The sequence below is a fragment of the Aspergillus nomiae genome, assembly GCF_001204775.2.
Source record: "Aspergillus nomiae NRRL 13137 chromosome Unknown contig00355, whole genome shotgun sequence".
Classification (NCBI taxonomy): domain Eukaryota; kingdom Fungi; phylum Ascomycota; class Eurotiomycetes; order Eurotiales; family Aspergillaceae; genus Aspergillus; species Aspergillus nomiae.
In genome coordinates this window covers 21845-34704 of record NW_015378410.1, presented here as the reverse complement: position 1 = coordinate 34704, position 12860 = coordinate 21845, and the positions used below count along the sequence as shown (strand labels likewise).

The 12860-nt window shown below is 48.0% G+C and overlaps 2 protein-coding genes across 2 annotated transcripts; one reads left to right on the top strand and one right to left on the bottom strand.

Moving 5' to 3' along the window:
• Positions 1–503: 503 nt before the first annotated feature.
• On the bottom strand, positions 504–2319 carry ANOM_009627 (serine peptidase, family S28; the record flags this gene model as incomplete). Its single annotated transcript, XM_015554883.1, has 3 exons — positions 504–1767; positions 1826–2040; positions 2101–2319. 3 exons carry the CDS (start codon positions 2317–2319, stop codon positions 504–506), a joined length of 1698 nt encoding a protein of 565 aa, XP_015403258.1.
• A 6559-nt stretch (positions 2320–8878) lies between these two features.
• Positions 8879–10921, top strand: ANOM_009626 (uncharacterized protein; the record flags this gene model as incomplete). The annotated part of the gene is made up of 4 exons (XM_015554882.1): positions 8879–9492; positions 9550–9925; positions 9979–10675; positions 10818–10921. The coding sequence occupies 4 exons, from the start codon at positions 8879–8881 to the stop codon at positions 10919–10921; spliced, it is 1791 nt and encodes a 596-aa protein (XP_015403257.1).
• Positions 10922–12860: the final 1939 nt, after the last annotated feature.

Here is a 12860-nt window from a genome sequence, read left to right as displayed (position 1 = left end):
GGATGGAGGATTTGGTGGTCATTTTTTTTTTTTCTTTTTTTAATTTTATTTTGTTGATTTTGATTCTGGTGAGGGGTGTGTGTGTGTTGTATGGCTGTTTTGGTGGTGGGGGTGAGAGGGGAATTGTAGTTGGGATTGTTGTTGGTTTTATATATATTGAGAAGAGGTGGTGAGGGTTGGTTTCTTGTTGGATTTATTGTACTAGTATGCTCTGTCGCAGATAGTGCCAAGACTTGTTATCGTGTTTGAATGATCTTGACCTTTCTTTGGCGGTTGTTTATGGTGTTGGGATGGAGTTTGAGTGGGTATTCATTCCGGTTGGGTTATCATCTCTAGTGTGGACGGACTACTTTATTGTTCAACTGACATGAGTACTAGTAGTGGTTTATGTTCAATATCTCTATTCATTGGGTCGATCCTATACTGAGGTAACCATCACACATTATATACCAGGAAATTATAATAACAAAGGAAGAAGGAAAAAATGTCTTCATAGGTCCGATTTACATCCACTTCCGCTGGATTCCCTTCGCATGTTCGGCGCGCCAGCACGGGAGCCACTTCTTCAACGCAAGGCTGAACAACTGGCGCGACTTATCAGCCGGCTTGTAACTCAAGCGGTAGTCGAAGCAATGCTCGGCGCCAGGGATGACATAGCCGAAGAGCACATTCTCGGGGGTCTCGACACCGCACTTGGGGATGTTGGTGGAGATCTGCACGCCCTTGGGCGCAAACGTCTCGTTGGACAGGGGCGTCAACGTGCGCCAGGGATCGAACTCGCCCGCGCTCCAGAAGACGTTGGAGGGCCGGATGGTCCACCCGCCTGTCTCGGCGTTGGTCTCGTTCGCCTCCGGGTGCTCGGGGAGCAGGCCGCTCTTCTGCGCGCCGGGGAACTGGCGGTAGCAGAGCGACTGCTGGTATTCTAGTGACTGGTACTTGGACAGCAGGGAGTGCGGGCCCTCGTTGTCGGCCTGCAGGTAGCCCCATTCGGTGCAGTACTGCCAGGTCCAGCTGATGGTGTCCGGGTCGGAGAACTGGCCGCCCAGCTCGCAGGTGGTCGCGGTGGAGTTGTCCTGGCCCTTGCAGTTGCAGTTGCCGTCGCCGACGGAGCTGCCCCACTGGTTGATGAGGGAGAGCAGCGGCGGCCAGGCGGCGAACTTCTTGGTCAGGGCCTGGGGGCCGATCTTGGGGGCGATGCCGCCGGGGCTGGCGGAGTTGTCGAGGTAGCTGCAGAGCTGGGAGAGACCTTCTTTGCCGCCTTCGACGCCGTAGCTCTGGAAGAGGTTGTAGATGCTTCCGAGCGCGGCGGTGAAGTCGCCGTTGGAGTTGTGGATGCCTTCCTTGCCGAGGAAGAGAGTCTTGATGGCGTCGGCGGCTTGGCCCTTCTTGTCGAGCTGGCTGTCGATGTAGTCGTTGATGGCCTTGAGGTCCTTGGCGCAGCCGCCGAGTCCGTTGGCGACCAGGCCGCGGTAGACCTGCTCGAAGTAGATGGTCATGTTGACGCGGGCTTCGACGGGGGCGGACATGGCGAACGAGGCGAAGATGGTGTCTGGGTACTCGTTGCGGGTGAACGCCGCGCGCATGCCCGGGTAGGAGCCGCCGAGCATGATCCAGGGAGTGGACTTGGGGCTCAAGTCTGTCCCGTTGAGAGTGAACTTCTCAGCGAAGTAGGGAAGGTCGGCTAGTGCCTGGCTGTAGGTGAGGTACTGGAAATGCTCATTGGGGGTGCTAGTGTTGATGGGGAAGGGTAGGGAGTCCCCGTAGTAACTTTCAATCGGACGTTAGCGATCAGTCAGTGGAATGATGACTGGGGTGAGGGTCTCACCGATGCTCCCACACAAGACCAAGTCCATTGAACTCCTTCAGGTACCGCGCGAAGAAGTTGTCCGATCCGCCGAGATACGACTGCGCTACGGAGTAGGCATTGCCTTCACCGGCATCGAGGACAAAGACGGGGCCACCAGGCTTGTAGAAGTCCGTTGAGACCCAGTAGCGGTTCTGATAGGTGCCCACCGATGAATCCTCGTGGTCAATTGGAATCTGACCACCGAGTTAGCGTCCACCTTGTATACGAGAAAGCTTCACTGGTGAAAGACATACCGATATCCGCCGGGCGGGGACCTCTGCGCCTGAGCCGCGAGAAAGAGCGGTCTCTGCGACCTTTTCAGGATTGAACCTGGCAGTGTGGCCATCGATACCAAGTTCTGAGGCGAGTTGCAGAGTGTTGGCCTTGATGCCGGGGAGAAAGCTTAAGGCAGCAGACTGGCCCACCAGCAGTGTGAGGAGGGCCTTCGAAAATGTATGTGTGAGGGACACCATTATGGATCCAGAACCCCGGAGACGACTCGCTACGATGCCTTTGGGTCTTTAATTTACAAGATCTCACCGAGGGCGAACTGCCTTACTTATAGCTTATCGGCTGCAGCTGGGCCCATGTCTTCTGTGCCCTGTTAGCTCTTCATTCAGCGCGGAGAATATCACTAGTGCCCATTGTCATGCCAGGCTAACTGATACTACCCTGCACGGAGTGAAATTTGCCTGAACCGCGATCGGCGAGAGGCTTATATTGACATCGGGCCCACGGAGTCTGAGAGTTTATTATAGGACGAATTATCGTCTTCGGTCTACAGAATCGACCAGTCATACGGTGCTCCTTCCCAGTGGGGCATCAGTAGTGGAAGATGGCCTGTTGAGCGAGAGTTGAGATGGTTGACTTGACCGCCTCTGAGCCTCAAGCATGCACGAGGCTGTGATATCGGATTTTCCCAAAGAGGATGTGATTGACTCTGGAGCCCAGTCAACAAGATGCACAGTCTGGGGCCAAAAAGCCTATTCGTGATTCGATTGCCGGCATGGAATACAAAGAATCGAATTGTAGCCTGAAGCGCAGTGCTGTCCATGTTCCAGGGTTCAGTGCCTGCAGATCCCTTGACAAATTAGGGTAAATAATATAAGTGTAACGTTGCTATCGGAATCGATTTAGTCAATATGGATGGGTCGTAACTAGATCGCATTTAGTTAGCCCTAACGTGATGGCTTGTGCATACTAAGACACGGCTTGTCCGGCATCCCCATCATGAAGCCTTGTTGTTTCTTCAGTAGGCATATCAATACACCATCTCAAATCCACCATCCTCAAGCTGGAAAATGTGATCGACATGAAGGACGTCGTGGGGGCCATGCTGGGTTTATTTTTAATTCTGACTGTACACCATCGAACGAGGCTGTTCAAACCTCAGCGAGTGCCCAAGCGTGTCATCCGAATGGCCTCTACTAAAAGACTTGGCAGTCCAGTCGAACGGGGTCACTCCAGTGACTCCACATTCATCCGAGTCCAAACGGTGCCCAGGATTCGGGGCAGAGCCGGAGTCCGAGCCCATTGCTCAGCAAATCACCGATGCTATCCCTCCTTCCCCACCATGCAACTATCGGTCTTTGCTGGCCGGAGTACCCGGTCGTACTGAGAACGGAGATGGTCTGCAGAAGGGGGAGCTTAGAGAGCTTAGTATGATTTGTATGGCGCACAGCCTCCACCAGCTTTCTCTTAGCTAATGTTTTCCGAAGTCGTTGGATGCATGATGTTGCCCCAGAGGATGATGCCCAATTTACCCGTGGAGGAATCTAAAGTTATCTCACGTACCCTGGGATAGTCTTATAAGCATTGCGCGTGTTGTAGAGGTAGTATTACCTGATGCTTTTTTATTTGTGGTACATCTCCCCAAGGATCCACAGGGAATAAGCCCATGGAGAATGTATTTTCTGTGAAATGTCTTGATTAAATTGCCATTGTTGACACTGAAGGGTCTGTGTTGACTAGATTAAACCCCATATTTTCTCATGGTATATCCGGCACCTTCAGTTCCTCGAGCGGTAGAACGAGCTGTACGATGCTTCTAGAACTTCCGAGTCGTAAGCCTTGTGTCGACCAGGGCGGCCTGATCTCACTTCGGGCCTTGTGCTCTTAAACTAGGAATAATACTGCTCAGAGCGTCTCGGTCGAGATAGAACCGCATGACAATACCCGACAGTTCATACTCCCACAGGAAGTGTTTTGTCATATTCGTTCCCGAGAGCCACGCCTTTGATGGGACCCGAAATCCTTGAGGGATTGGCTGCGTGGTCCATGAGAAGCGACGCTATGACATGAGTAAATGTTTAGGATTAACCTGTATAATACTCCATTTTGAGGATTATTTCATCATCTAGCTTCAACTAATCGGGGCTGTTAGACAAATCCTTTTGTACCTCTAACTACGGGGGGTTGAAATAAAGTTCTGAAGGAGTATCTAATCATTGGATTTCTAATTTATATGAAGGTTGAAAGAAGGAACCTCACATGATTGAAAGAGTGCGCTATGATCATGGGCTGTCTATGTGTTGGGTAGTGCAGGGTTGACCCGACGAGTATATGAGATGGGGATCAATATGACTTTTTTCTTGTCAGTCAGTTATACTTCGCCAAAGCAAACCATTTTCTCTAGACAGATGAAGCTACCAAATCTAATAGTACTGTACCCAAATAATGCCGAATAGATTAGATTCAATCTATATCCACAGGAGATCGACAGGGGGCAGTACATTCCTGAGAGATTCGATCCTCCGCAGGTAGCCTTCCTAACCCGTCGGAGACCAGTGGTCGAGTAGTGTTTTGAAATTGTTATTAGCTGATACCGAGGAGTTAAAAGGAGATACTGGAGAGTCAAAGAATTAGATTTTAATATGAACAATATCATTTGTTTTGCTGTGGATGAATAACCTTTGTCTATTGAAGAGGTTTTCAATCCCCATAAGAGATACTTTCTTGAGAGAAAGCTTTTGTCTCTCGTATTTCTGTTTTCTGAATTACTTGATAGTCTCTGTATGGAAGGAAACTCTTTTGGTTTCTAACAAGGAATTCCATCTATGTTACTCTTAACACCATGACTTCTCGGATTGAGTGACCAGAGCGGTCTTACGATGATACCGAAAAAAAAGCTTATAGAGGGTCTGCTCCGTTGAAGCATTGTGATAGAGCAGCAAAGGAATGCCACTTAGCATTCAAACTCTTACAAACCCCATCCAGACCCAGTGGTTGCTCTCCCCTTAGAAGCAGTCCAGTTGGCGCAGCCGGGAATAATGCGCTTGGTAAGAAGTAAAAGATGTAGCGTTGAAGAATACTTCCCAGGAACAGACAAAATGAAACTACTCTTTTCCTTTGAGGCTCTCCATTTCTAGCCATTGCATCCGACCACACTTCAGAGTCTTGAATACAATAACTTTCTCGCCGTTTCTAACTCAAAGATGTCGGACGTTGCTAAAGGCTTTTGCTGGTGGCGTCAAAGACTTCGTCACAACCCCTGGGGTCATCCCGGTGTTGATCCACTGCCGCTCACTGCTTTGGAGGTGTCTAGGACGAGCTTAACCGATTCATGTCATCAAGAAGGCGATTCCATGTGATACGCAGGTAGTGAAACTGGCGCGAGAAGCCCTCAGCGGGTATTGCATTCGCCTCCGATGCAATAACTATTCCAAGCAAAAAGATGGGATTCTCCAGAAGGAGAGTTGCTTCCATTTCTTTACTAAAACTTCCTCTTTAAGTACCTAGCTATTTATGCTCCTTGCTTCCATAGACGATAATTGCCTAATTGCCCTGCTACCACGGGGCGTTGGTGAGATCTCGGGCGAAGGGAATCGCTGGGCCGCTTGCTTGGTCCTCTGAATTCGTATAGCCCATACTGGGCGCCAGAGAGGCGGGGGTGGTTGGTTCTGTTGACTGTGTCGTTCATCTTGGTAGGTTGGGAGGTCATATCCGGGGACATCTTGACAGAGGAAATGAAGCTGAAGAACCGTAAATGCAAATACTGCCCGCAGTAAGATAGGAATATATACTGATATTGTGCAAGTTATTTCGAAGAACTGACCACATTGATGTTGCTCTAGTTCATGAAGCCCAGGCTTTTAGATTGGCAGCAGGATATGCAGTATGTATAGGTTGTTGTCTAGAAAATCCAAAGAACCTGCCAAGCATGGAGCTCAAGAAGGTACTTTGCATAGGAGAGGCTCTTCAGGGGTTGCAGAACCAAGCCCAATCACAAGACCATTAGGGCTGCTATGCTGCCTATCCTTAACTTGTGGTACCTTACAGGCGTATGAGCTATGAGGGGGATTATTTAATAAGTGAGATTAGTCCTCAGAAAGCTTTGTATACCTTGGTGAAGGCGGTTTAATCAGTTCGGTATACCGTTCATTTTCATGGACTCTGAAATGGGACTGGCTTTACTATACCCTGAGTATAGCATGGGAAACAGCAATAAGTTCTGGAGGTGTCCTGCCGGAGATTCTATTTAGGTTAGGTATTTCAGCGAATCGATTTTAAGGTAAGAGGCAACTTTTTCCATCAAGTCATCAAAGGCTCTCTATTGGTCGTCGACATTGAATTCGATGGGTTGGTGGTGGCGATCATAGACACGTTTCATTTGGACCGTGGCATACTTCATCGCTTCCTCGGCATCAAGCCTAATGCTTAAGTCTTGCTTATTCACGAGGCGGCGGAGCAGGTTCCAAGGCTGCCTGATATCGACATCGAAAAGCAGTCTGTGGGGTGTTTTGCTGAGTAGATGCGTTAGGCGAGTTATTAACACTTGAAATCATGGACGGTATATGGTCCAACCATTTGACTTTGTGGGAGGACGATAGAGTAGCGAAATGTCTGATCATAATTTCGATTATTTGTATTGCTCCCCCACGCTCGTAGTCTAGGTTGTGATGCGGTATCACCAGGTAACCGCAGTCAAACACACGGTTGAATATCGGAGTTGCGGAAAGGAACCAATTCGTCTCGGCTCTCACGAGTGCGGACGCCTGATGCTCCCCCAGGTCCTGATCGTTTTGATGTTCTGGCCCTCGTTATTAACCTGGTTGGTTTGCGAGGATCCTTGTGGATTCATTCATTCTGACCGGAACTGGGGTTAGCAATTCTTTTCTATTAAAGTTCTGGTTTCTCCCACGAGAAGGTTCCGGTGGGTCAATGTCGAGCAATGTATCTCAGCTGGACTCCAGAACCATACCCAAATCCAGCTTGAACTATGAATGTAAATTCTATGGTGTTGGAATACCTGGTCAACATGCCAGGTACTCCTATATCTAATCTGGGTATCGAAAGCGGGATACATTGTCGAGAGCCTCGTCTAAGGCGTATCCTGAGTATGTCTCTCGGAAGTAGAAAGCCTCGTTGAGAGCGCAAATGGAGTCCAGGGTGTTGGATTCTGAAATTCGATATTCGAATCACATTTTCGTGAGGAGGGGGAAGGGGTCCCCTGGCCCTGAAGAAGGCAGATACATCTGTCTTCGTGATGCCAGAGCTTTCTTAAAAATTGCAAAGCCCAAAGTGAGGGTAATTATATGAAACTGTCTAATATTGATGTATAGGAAGCATATGGCTCGAGTAAAACTGTTTCCAATGTCCGTATTCATTTACATAGGGCTCTGACCGGGTGAGAATGCGCGTGGAGGATAGAGATCACGGCGATAGAGTGTTATGGCACCCTGCTTGGTTTCGGAACTAACTATATATCTCATCCGGGCGATAGATAGATAGATAGAAGTTATGATGGTATATAGGGGGGCCTTGATCTCTAGGCAAACCCAGCCCAGATATAGAGGTTTAAATAGCGAAGGAATGACGAATTCCTAGAAGACAAGCTAGTTCTTCACTAGTTCACAATTCAACACTTGCCATGATTTGATATTCACGAGCTACGGCCATTCCCTTGATGCAAGATTGACACCTCTGATGCTGGTGAAATTGTCGCGAGAGTAGTAACTGTGGAATGCCTATAAACAGTGATATTAATCTATATTCTCCTATTGCTATCTTCCCTGGAACCATGATATAAACCAAAGAGTATGGAATAGGGCTACATATCGATTCAGTGGAAATGTATGCGATTATGAATGACACTGAAGCGAATATACTTAACCAAACATTAGTGCTGTTGAAGATCATAAGAACCTCTTATTCAATAGCTAGTTTCGATCTTCGATAGTATTGTCTATGGACATCATGACACTAACCTTCTCGAAGGAATGTCCTTGCCTGGGCTCCAGAGGCCTTGCGATTACAGGATCAGACTCTCTACCATGACAAATGTAGAGAGAACGTTGCATGCGGAAAGTTGTATATGTCCAACTAACGGCCATAGTGGAGAAAGGAAGGATCGATTGACATGCTACTAGACCTAATTAATGATGTTTAAAATGTCCGGCGGGGGGGATTTAGGGGGAATTCGGCGGGAGGAAACTAAAGGGCAGATCACCAAGTGGATCCAAGTACTGGATAGTGTACATAGAATACGAAGGCTGCTACTGCAGATCCATGGTGATCTTTGTTCGCTGCTCATGCATCGCAGCATTTTCCTTCAGTCACTACTGCGTACTCTACTTCGCTTCATTGTCCAATTTTACAAGAATGACCATCGAGTGGCCCAGTAGGCAGCCCTTGAATTGACAACGGAGCTTCGTCTACTATGCCTAATGGAACTCTCAGCCCTGGGGTTAGTACGTGAGGTAGAGTGGTGCCTTTGAATGCGATCGCGGGACCAGACGGGATTTAAGGTTATACAGGCTTATCAGTATGGACAAAATAACTATGCATAGAGTGATTATGATGACAGTCTTGATAGGTCAGGACTAGAGAGAAAACTTGATTTGGCTTTAGATATTCTGGAAACCATACCACGCTTAAGTCATAGATTCAACCTATCTGAATGTATGGAATGTTATTCGCTTATTTCCGAACGAGAGTAAGACTAGTACGCCATGTACAGAAAATATTTAAAATTGTTGAACTGCTTCTTGATCCCTATGGCATCAACTTATGTAGCGTACAATAGCCTACAATATGGGAGACTTCGACTGCCACGCCCTTCATGGCGATGCCCTGCGAGCCTCCGGTGAACCTATCGCTCTCCCGCCAAATACCAATCTCACAAAGTTCAAGGCCTTCATTTCGCGGGTGACAAGTGTAGTAGATGAAACAAATGTTCAAATCATCCTGAGTCATGATGACATTGCTCAGGAAGAATACACAGACCCCTCCAGAGCTCATGACATGTTTCACATCCTCGATAAGACGCATTTTATCTCCTCGGCTGTGGTTGCACCTAAGAATGTTGTCGATGTCCAAGACATCATAAAATTGGCTAACGAATTTGAGATCCCAGTCTGGCCTTTTTCCAAGGGTAGAAATATCGGCTATGGCGGCACTGCCCCAAGAGTGCGCGGCAGTCTTGGTATCGACTTGGGCAAGAACATGAATAGAGTGTTGAAAGTTGATCCTCAGAGTGCCTATGCCTTGCTCGAGCCTGGGGTGTCTTACTTTGACCTCCATGAGTATTTGGTTACGCACAACTTGCGGGATCAAGTGTGGGCGGACGTACCTGATGTCGGTGGCGGTTCGGTTATTGGGAACGCGCTCGAAAGAGGCACTGGATATACCCCATATGGTGAGCACTGGTAAGCTGTTAGAAGGAACTATATCCAAAGGAGATCAGCTAACTGGCTTATTCATAGGATGATGCACTGCGGACTGGAGGTTGTCTTGCCCGATGGCTCACTCCTCCGCACTGGGATGGGTGCTTTGCCAAACCCTAAAGCGGACAAGAGCATACCACCACATGAACAGGAACCAGATGAGAGCTGGCAGATATTTGACTGTAGCCTCGGCCCGCATAGTGCTGGTATATTCTCTCAGTCCTCTCTCGGAATCGTCGTGAAGATGGGAATTTGGCTTATGCCTAACCCTGGCGGGTATCAGGCGTACATGGTCACCTTCCCCAGGGACAATGACTTGAATCAGATCGTGGAGATACTCCGACCTTTGAGAATCTTCGGGGTAATTCAGAACACACCCAAGCTGGATAACGTCCTGGTTACCGCGGCCGTCCAGGTATGTCCGCCGAGCTAGTGAATGTCATTTATCGGTTTCTCACATTATCTCAGGGCCACCGCACCGAATACACCAATTCTGACATGCCCCTAACTGACCACCAGTTAGATGAGGTCGCTAAAAAGCTCAGTATCGGTCGCTGGAATCTCTACGGAGCGATGTACGGCCCACCCATCATTCGTGACGCTCTCTGGTCCATCATCAAAGCATCCTTCAGCAAGATCCCCGGCGCCAAGTTCTATTTCCCCGAAGATCGTCCCAACGACATCGTTCTACAAACTCGAAGCAATACAATGCAAGGTATCCCATCCACAACCGAGCTTGGGTTGCTATCCTGGCTCCCCAACGGCGGACATCTGTTCTTCTCTCCGATCGCCAAAGTAACTGGCCCCGATGCCAAAGCACAGTACGGCCTCACCCGCCGCTTAAGCGAGGAATACGGATTCGACTTTATTGGGGTGTTCATCATCGGGGCCCGTGAGATGCACCACATCGTCTGCATCCTGTTTGATCGGAAAGATCCCGATGCAAGCCGTCGAGCCCATGAGCTTATTCAGGTCCTGATCGCCGAGGCGGCGGATCGGGGGTGGGGTGAATACCGCACTCATCTCGCGTTGATGGACCAGATTGCTGAGACTTACAACTTCAATGAGAATGCGCAGATGAAGTTGAACGAGAAGTTGAAGAACACGCTTGACCCGAAGGGGATCTTGTGTCCGGGAAAGAATGGTATCTGGCCTGCCAATTACCGTAAGGAGGATTGGAGCTACATAAACCATAACATTATTCAACAAATATGCATACATACGCAAGGTTCATGTGCATAAATAATACATATTGAAGACTAGCAGAAGCTAGTTACTTCAAGTTGCTGCTAAAAGACCCTGGATAGTCCGACGGGCCGAACCGATCCGCCAAATCAGAACCTCCCATGGCACCGTTGGCACTTGGCAGCAGCAACAGAAAGTCGGTTTCTGTCCAACATTGGAACAATGAAAATTAATTCTTTTTAGTGCATCTGAAACACCAAAACTTTCCTTAGTAACCTTTCAATATTCCGTCTTGCTAATTCGCTTGGCTTTCTGTTTAGGGTACATTTCTCCGGGCCGGCCTTGCGGGTATGGCTCGTAGCCAAGCTTGTGAGTTAACCTGGTTTCTGGGAGGACTTTTTCAACCGCTAAGGCCCATATACTCCATAGGGGTCTTCCTCCCTGAATTAACGCGGACACAAGCTGAGTGTAGCGTCGCTGTGGGGCACAGAGCTAACGTTCTTTCTTTCAAGTGTTTATTTTCCGAAGTTCATTAGCTTTGCAAATTATGGTATCAACATCATCAATTTTGTTATTTGTAACACCTCCATTCAGCATGTGCTTGGTATTCTAAACACTCCAGCTTGAATGAAAAGGGCCTACGATAAATTATTGTTTAGCACTAAAATTGGAAAGTCGTGGCCGACGATGTACGTCTATTACGTAAAATGATGGACGGGGCCTTCCACAACCCTAAACGTTGGCGTGCGGTGGGTACCTTAATCCTTTGGGTCGCTTTGTCTAGCTTTACAAAGTTTATATATCATCTAGAAGGGACGTACACAACTCTACAATTTGATTAATTCTAACTCTTACAAGATGATGGTTGTTGTCGGGGATCGAGTTGATGACTTAGTTGTATAAGTAGGTTGCAGTAAAGTGGCAGTCCTAGAGTAAGCGGGTAATTGCCTCTTAGTCTTCATGGTATGGAGGACTCTATGAGGCTGGGGTATTCGTGGAGCTTGATTGAATAAGATCAATGGAGCATTCTCAGGCATCAATTCGTGCTATTGAACGTATATCACATCACGTCTTGAGCTGATTTGAGTCCCGATAGTGCGACCGAAGAGCTGAGGCTTTGTAGCCAATACCGGAGATTTTAATTGCTGCGTGAGATGATGGGTGCATATGCTGGAGTTTATTCCAGAGTTTGATTTGAGATGAATAAATGCCTACGCTGGAAACTGTATTCCGTTGATTCTTATGGCAATGCATGCCACTGGAGGTCCTCGAGTAGCTTTGCGACTGGTTGCACGCTACATGGAAGGGTCTTAGGTTATGTCTAAATTCCAAGCAAAGTAGAAATTAACTGACTGTATTATTGTCTCAATCTATACAGTCCGTATACCCTGTAGTATCAAGTGCATCCGACAATGTCTCATGGTGGAGTGTCTCTTTCACTGAGTCTCTCATAATCAATGATTTGCTTATGCGATTGGGAAGACTAGGTACCATCGAGCACTAGCTACCATTCCCGGTACCAGCTGCCCCCCGGTCATCGAGCTGGCCAGGTAATGCATACCTTATTACTACTACCTACTATACGGCATGACCAGCCCTCGTCCAAGCCACGGAGCTGTGGAGGCCAGCACAGAGACGCTCTGGCCCTCGCTTATAGCCATCCTTCAGACGCATTAAACCTGGAGATCCATCATTGGGCATGTCCATAAGGAGTGGAGACCATGGCGCAGTATGCAAAAGATTGCGAACAAGGCCGCAGTCATATGGCTCGTTTGATCCAACAGCGCTTGATGTCAATGCCTTTGCTGGATTGTATATAGTCTTGTCTAGTAGATGCTAATGATCCATCAGGGCTCTGGAAATGTTCCTAGTATTCTTCTGTGTACATGGTCTGCTACTGATCGAATCATAAAAAATAGATACTAGTGAGGTTTCTCTGAAGCTCCAAGCCTGCATTGTTGCTTACGCGGGGAGGGGGCTGTAGCCGCCCACTAACAATAGTATCCTACAAGATTGCGATTGTCATCGCGCAGTGTTAAACGACAAAATTGTCGGTTCGAATTGATTTGTAAAAGAAGAAATGAGATTAAGAAGAAACAGAGAATAACGGAACGGAAGTATTTGGACGAGCACTGGGAAAGGAAGAAATAAAATCAGCATCCACA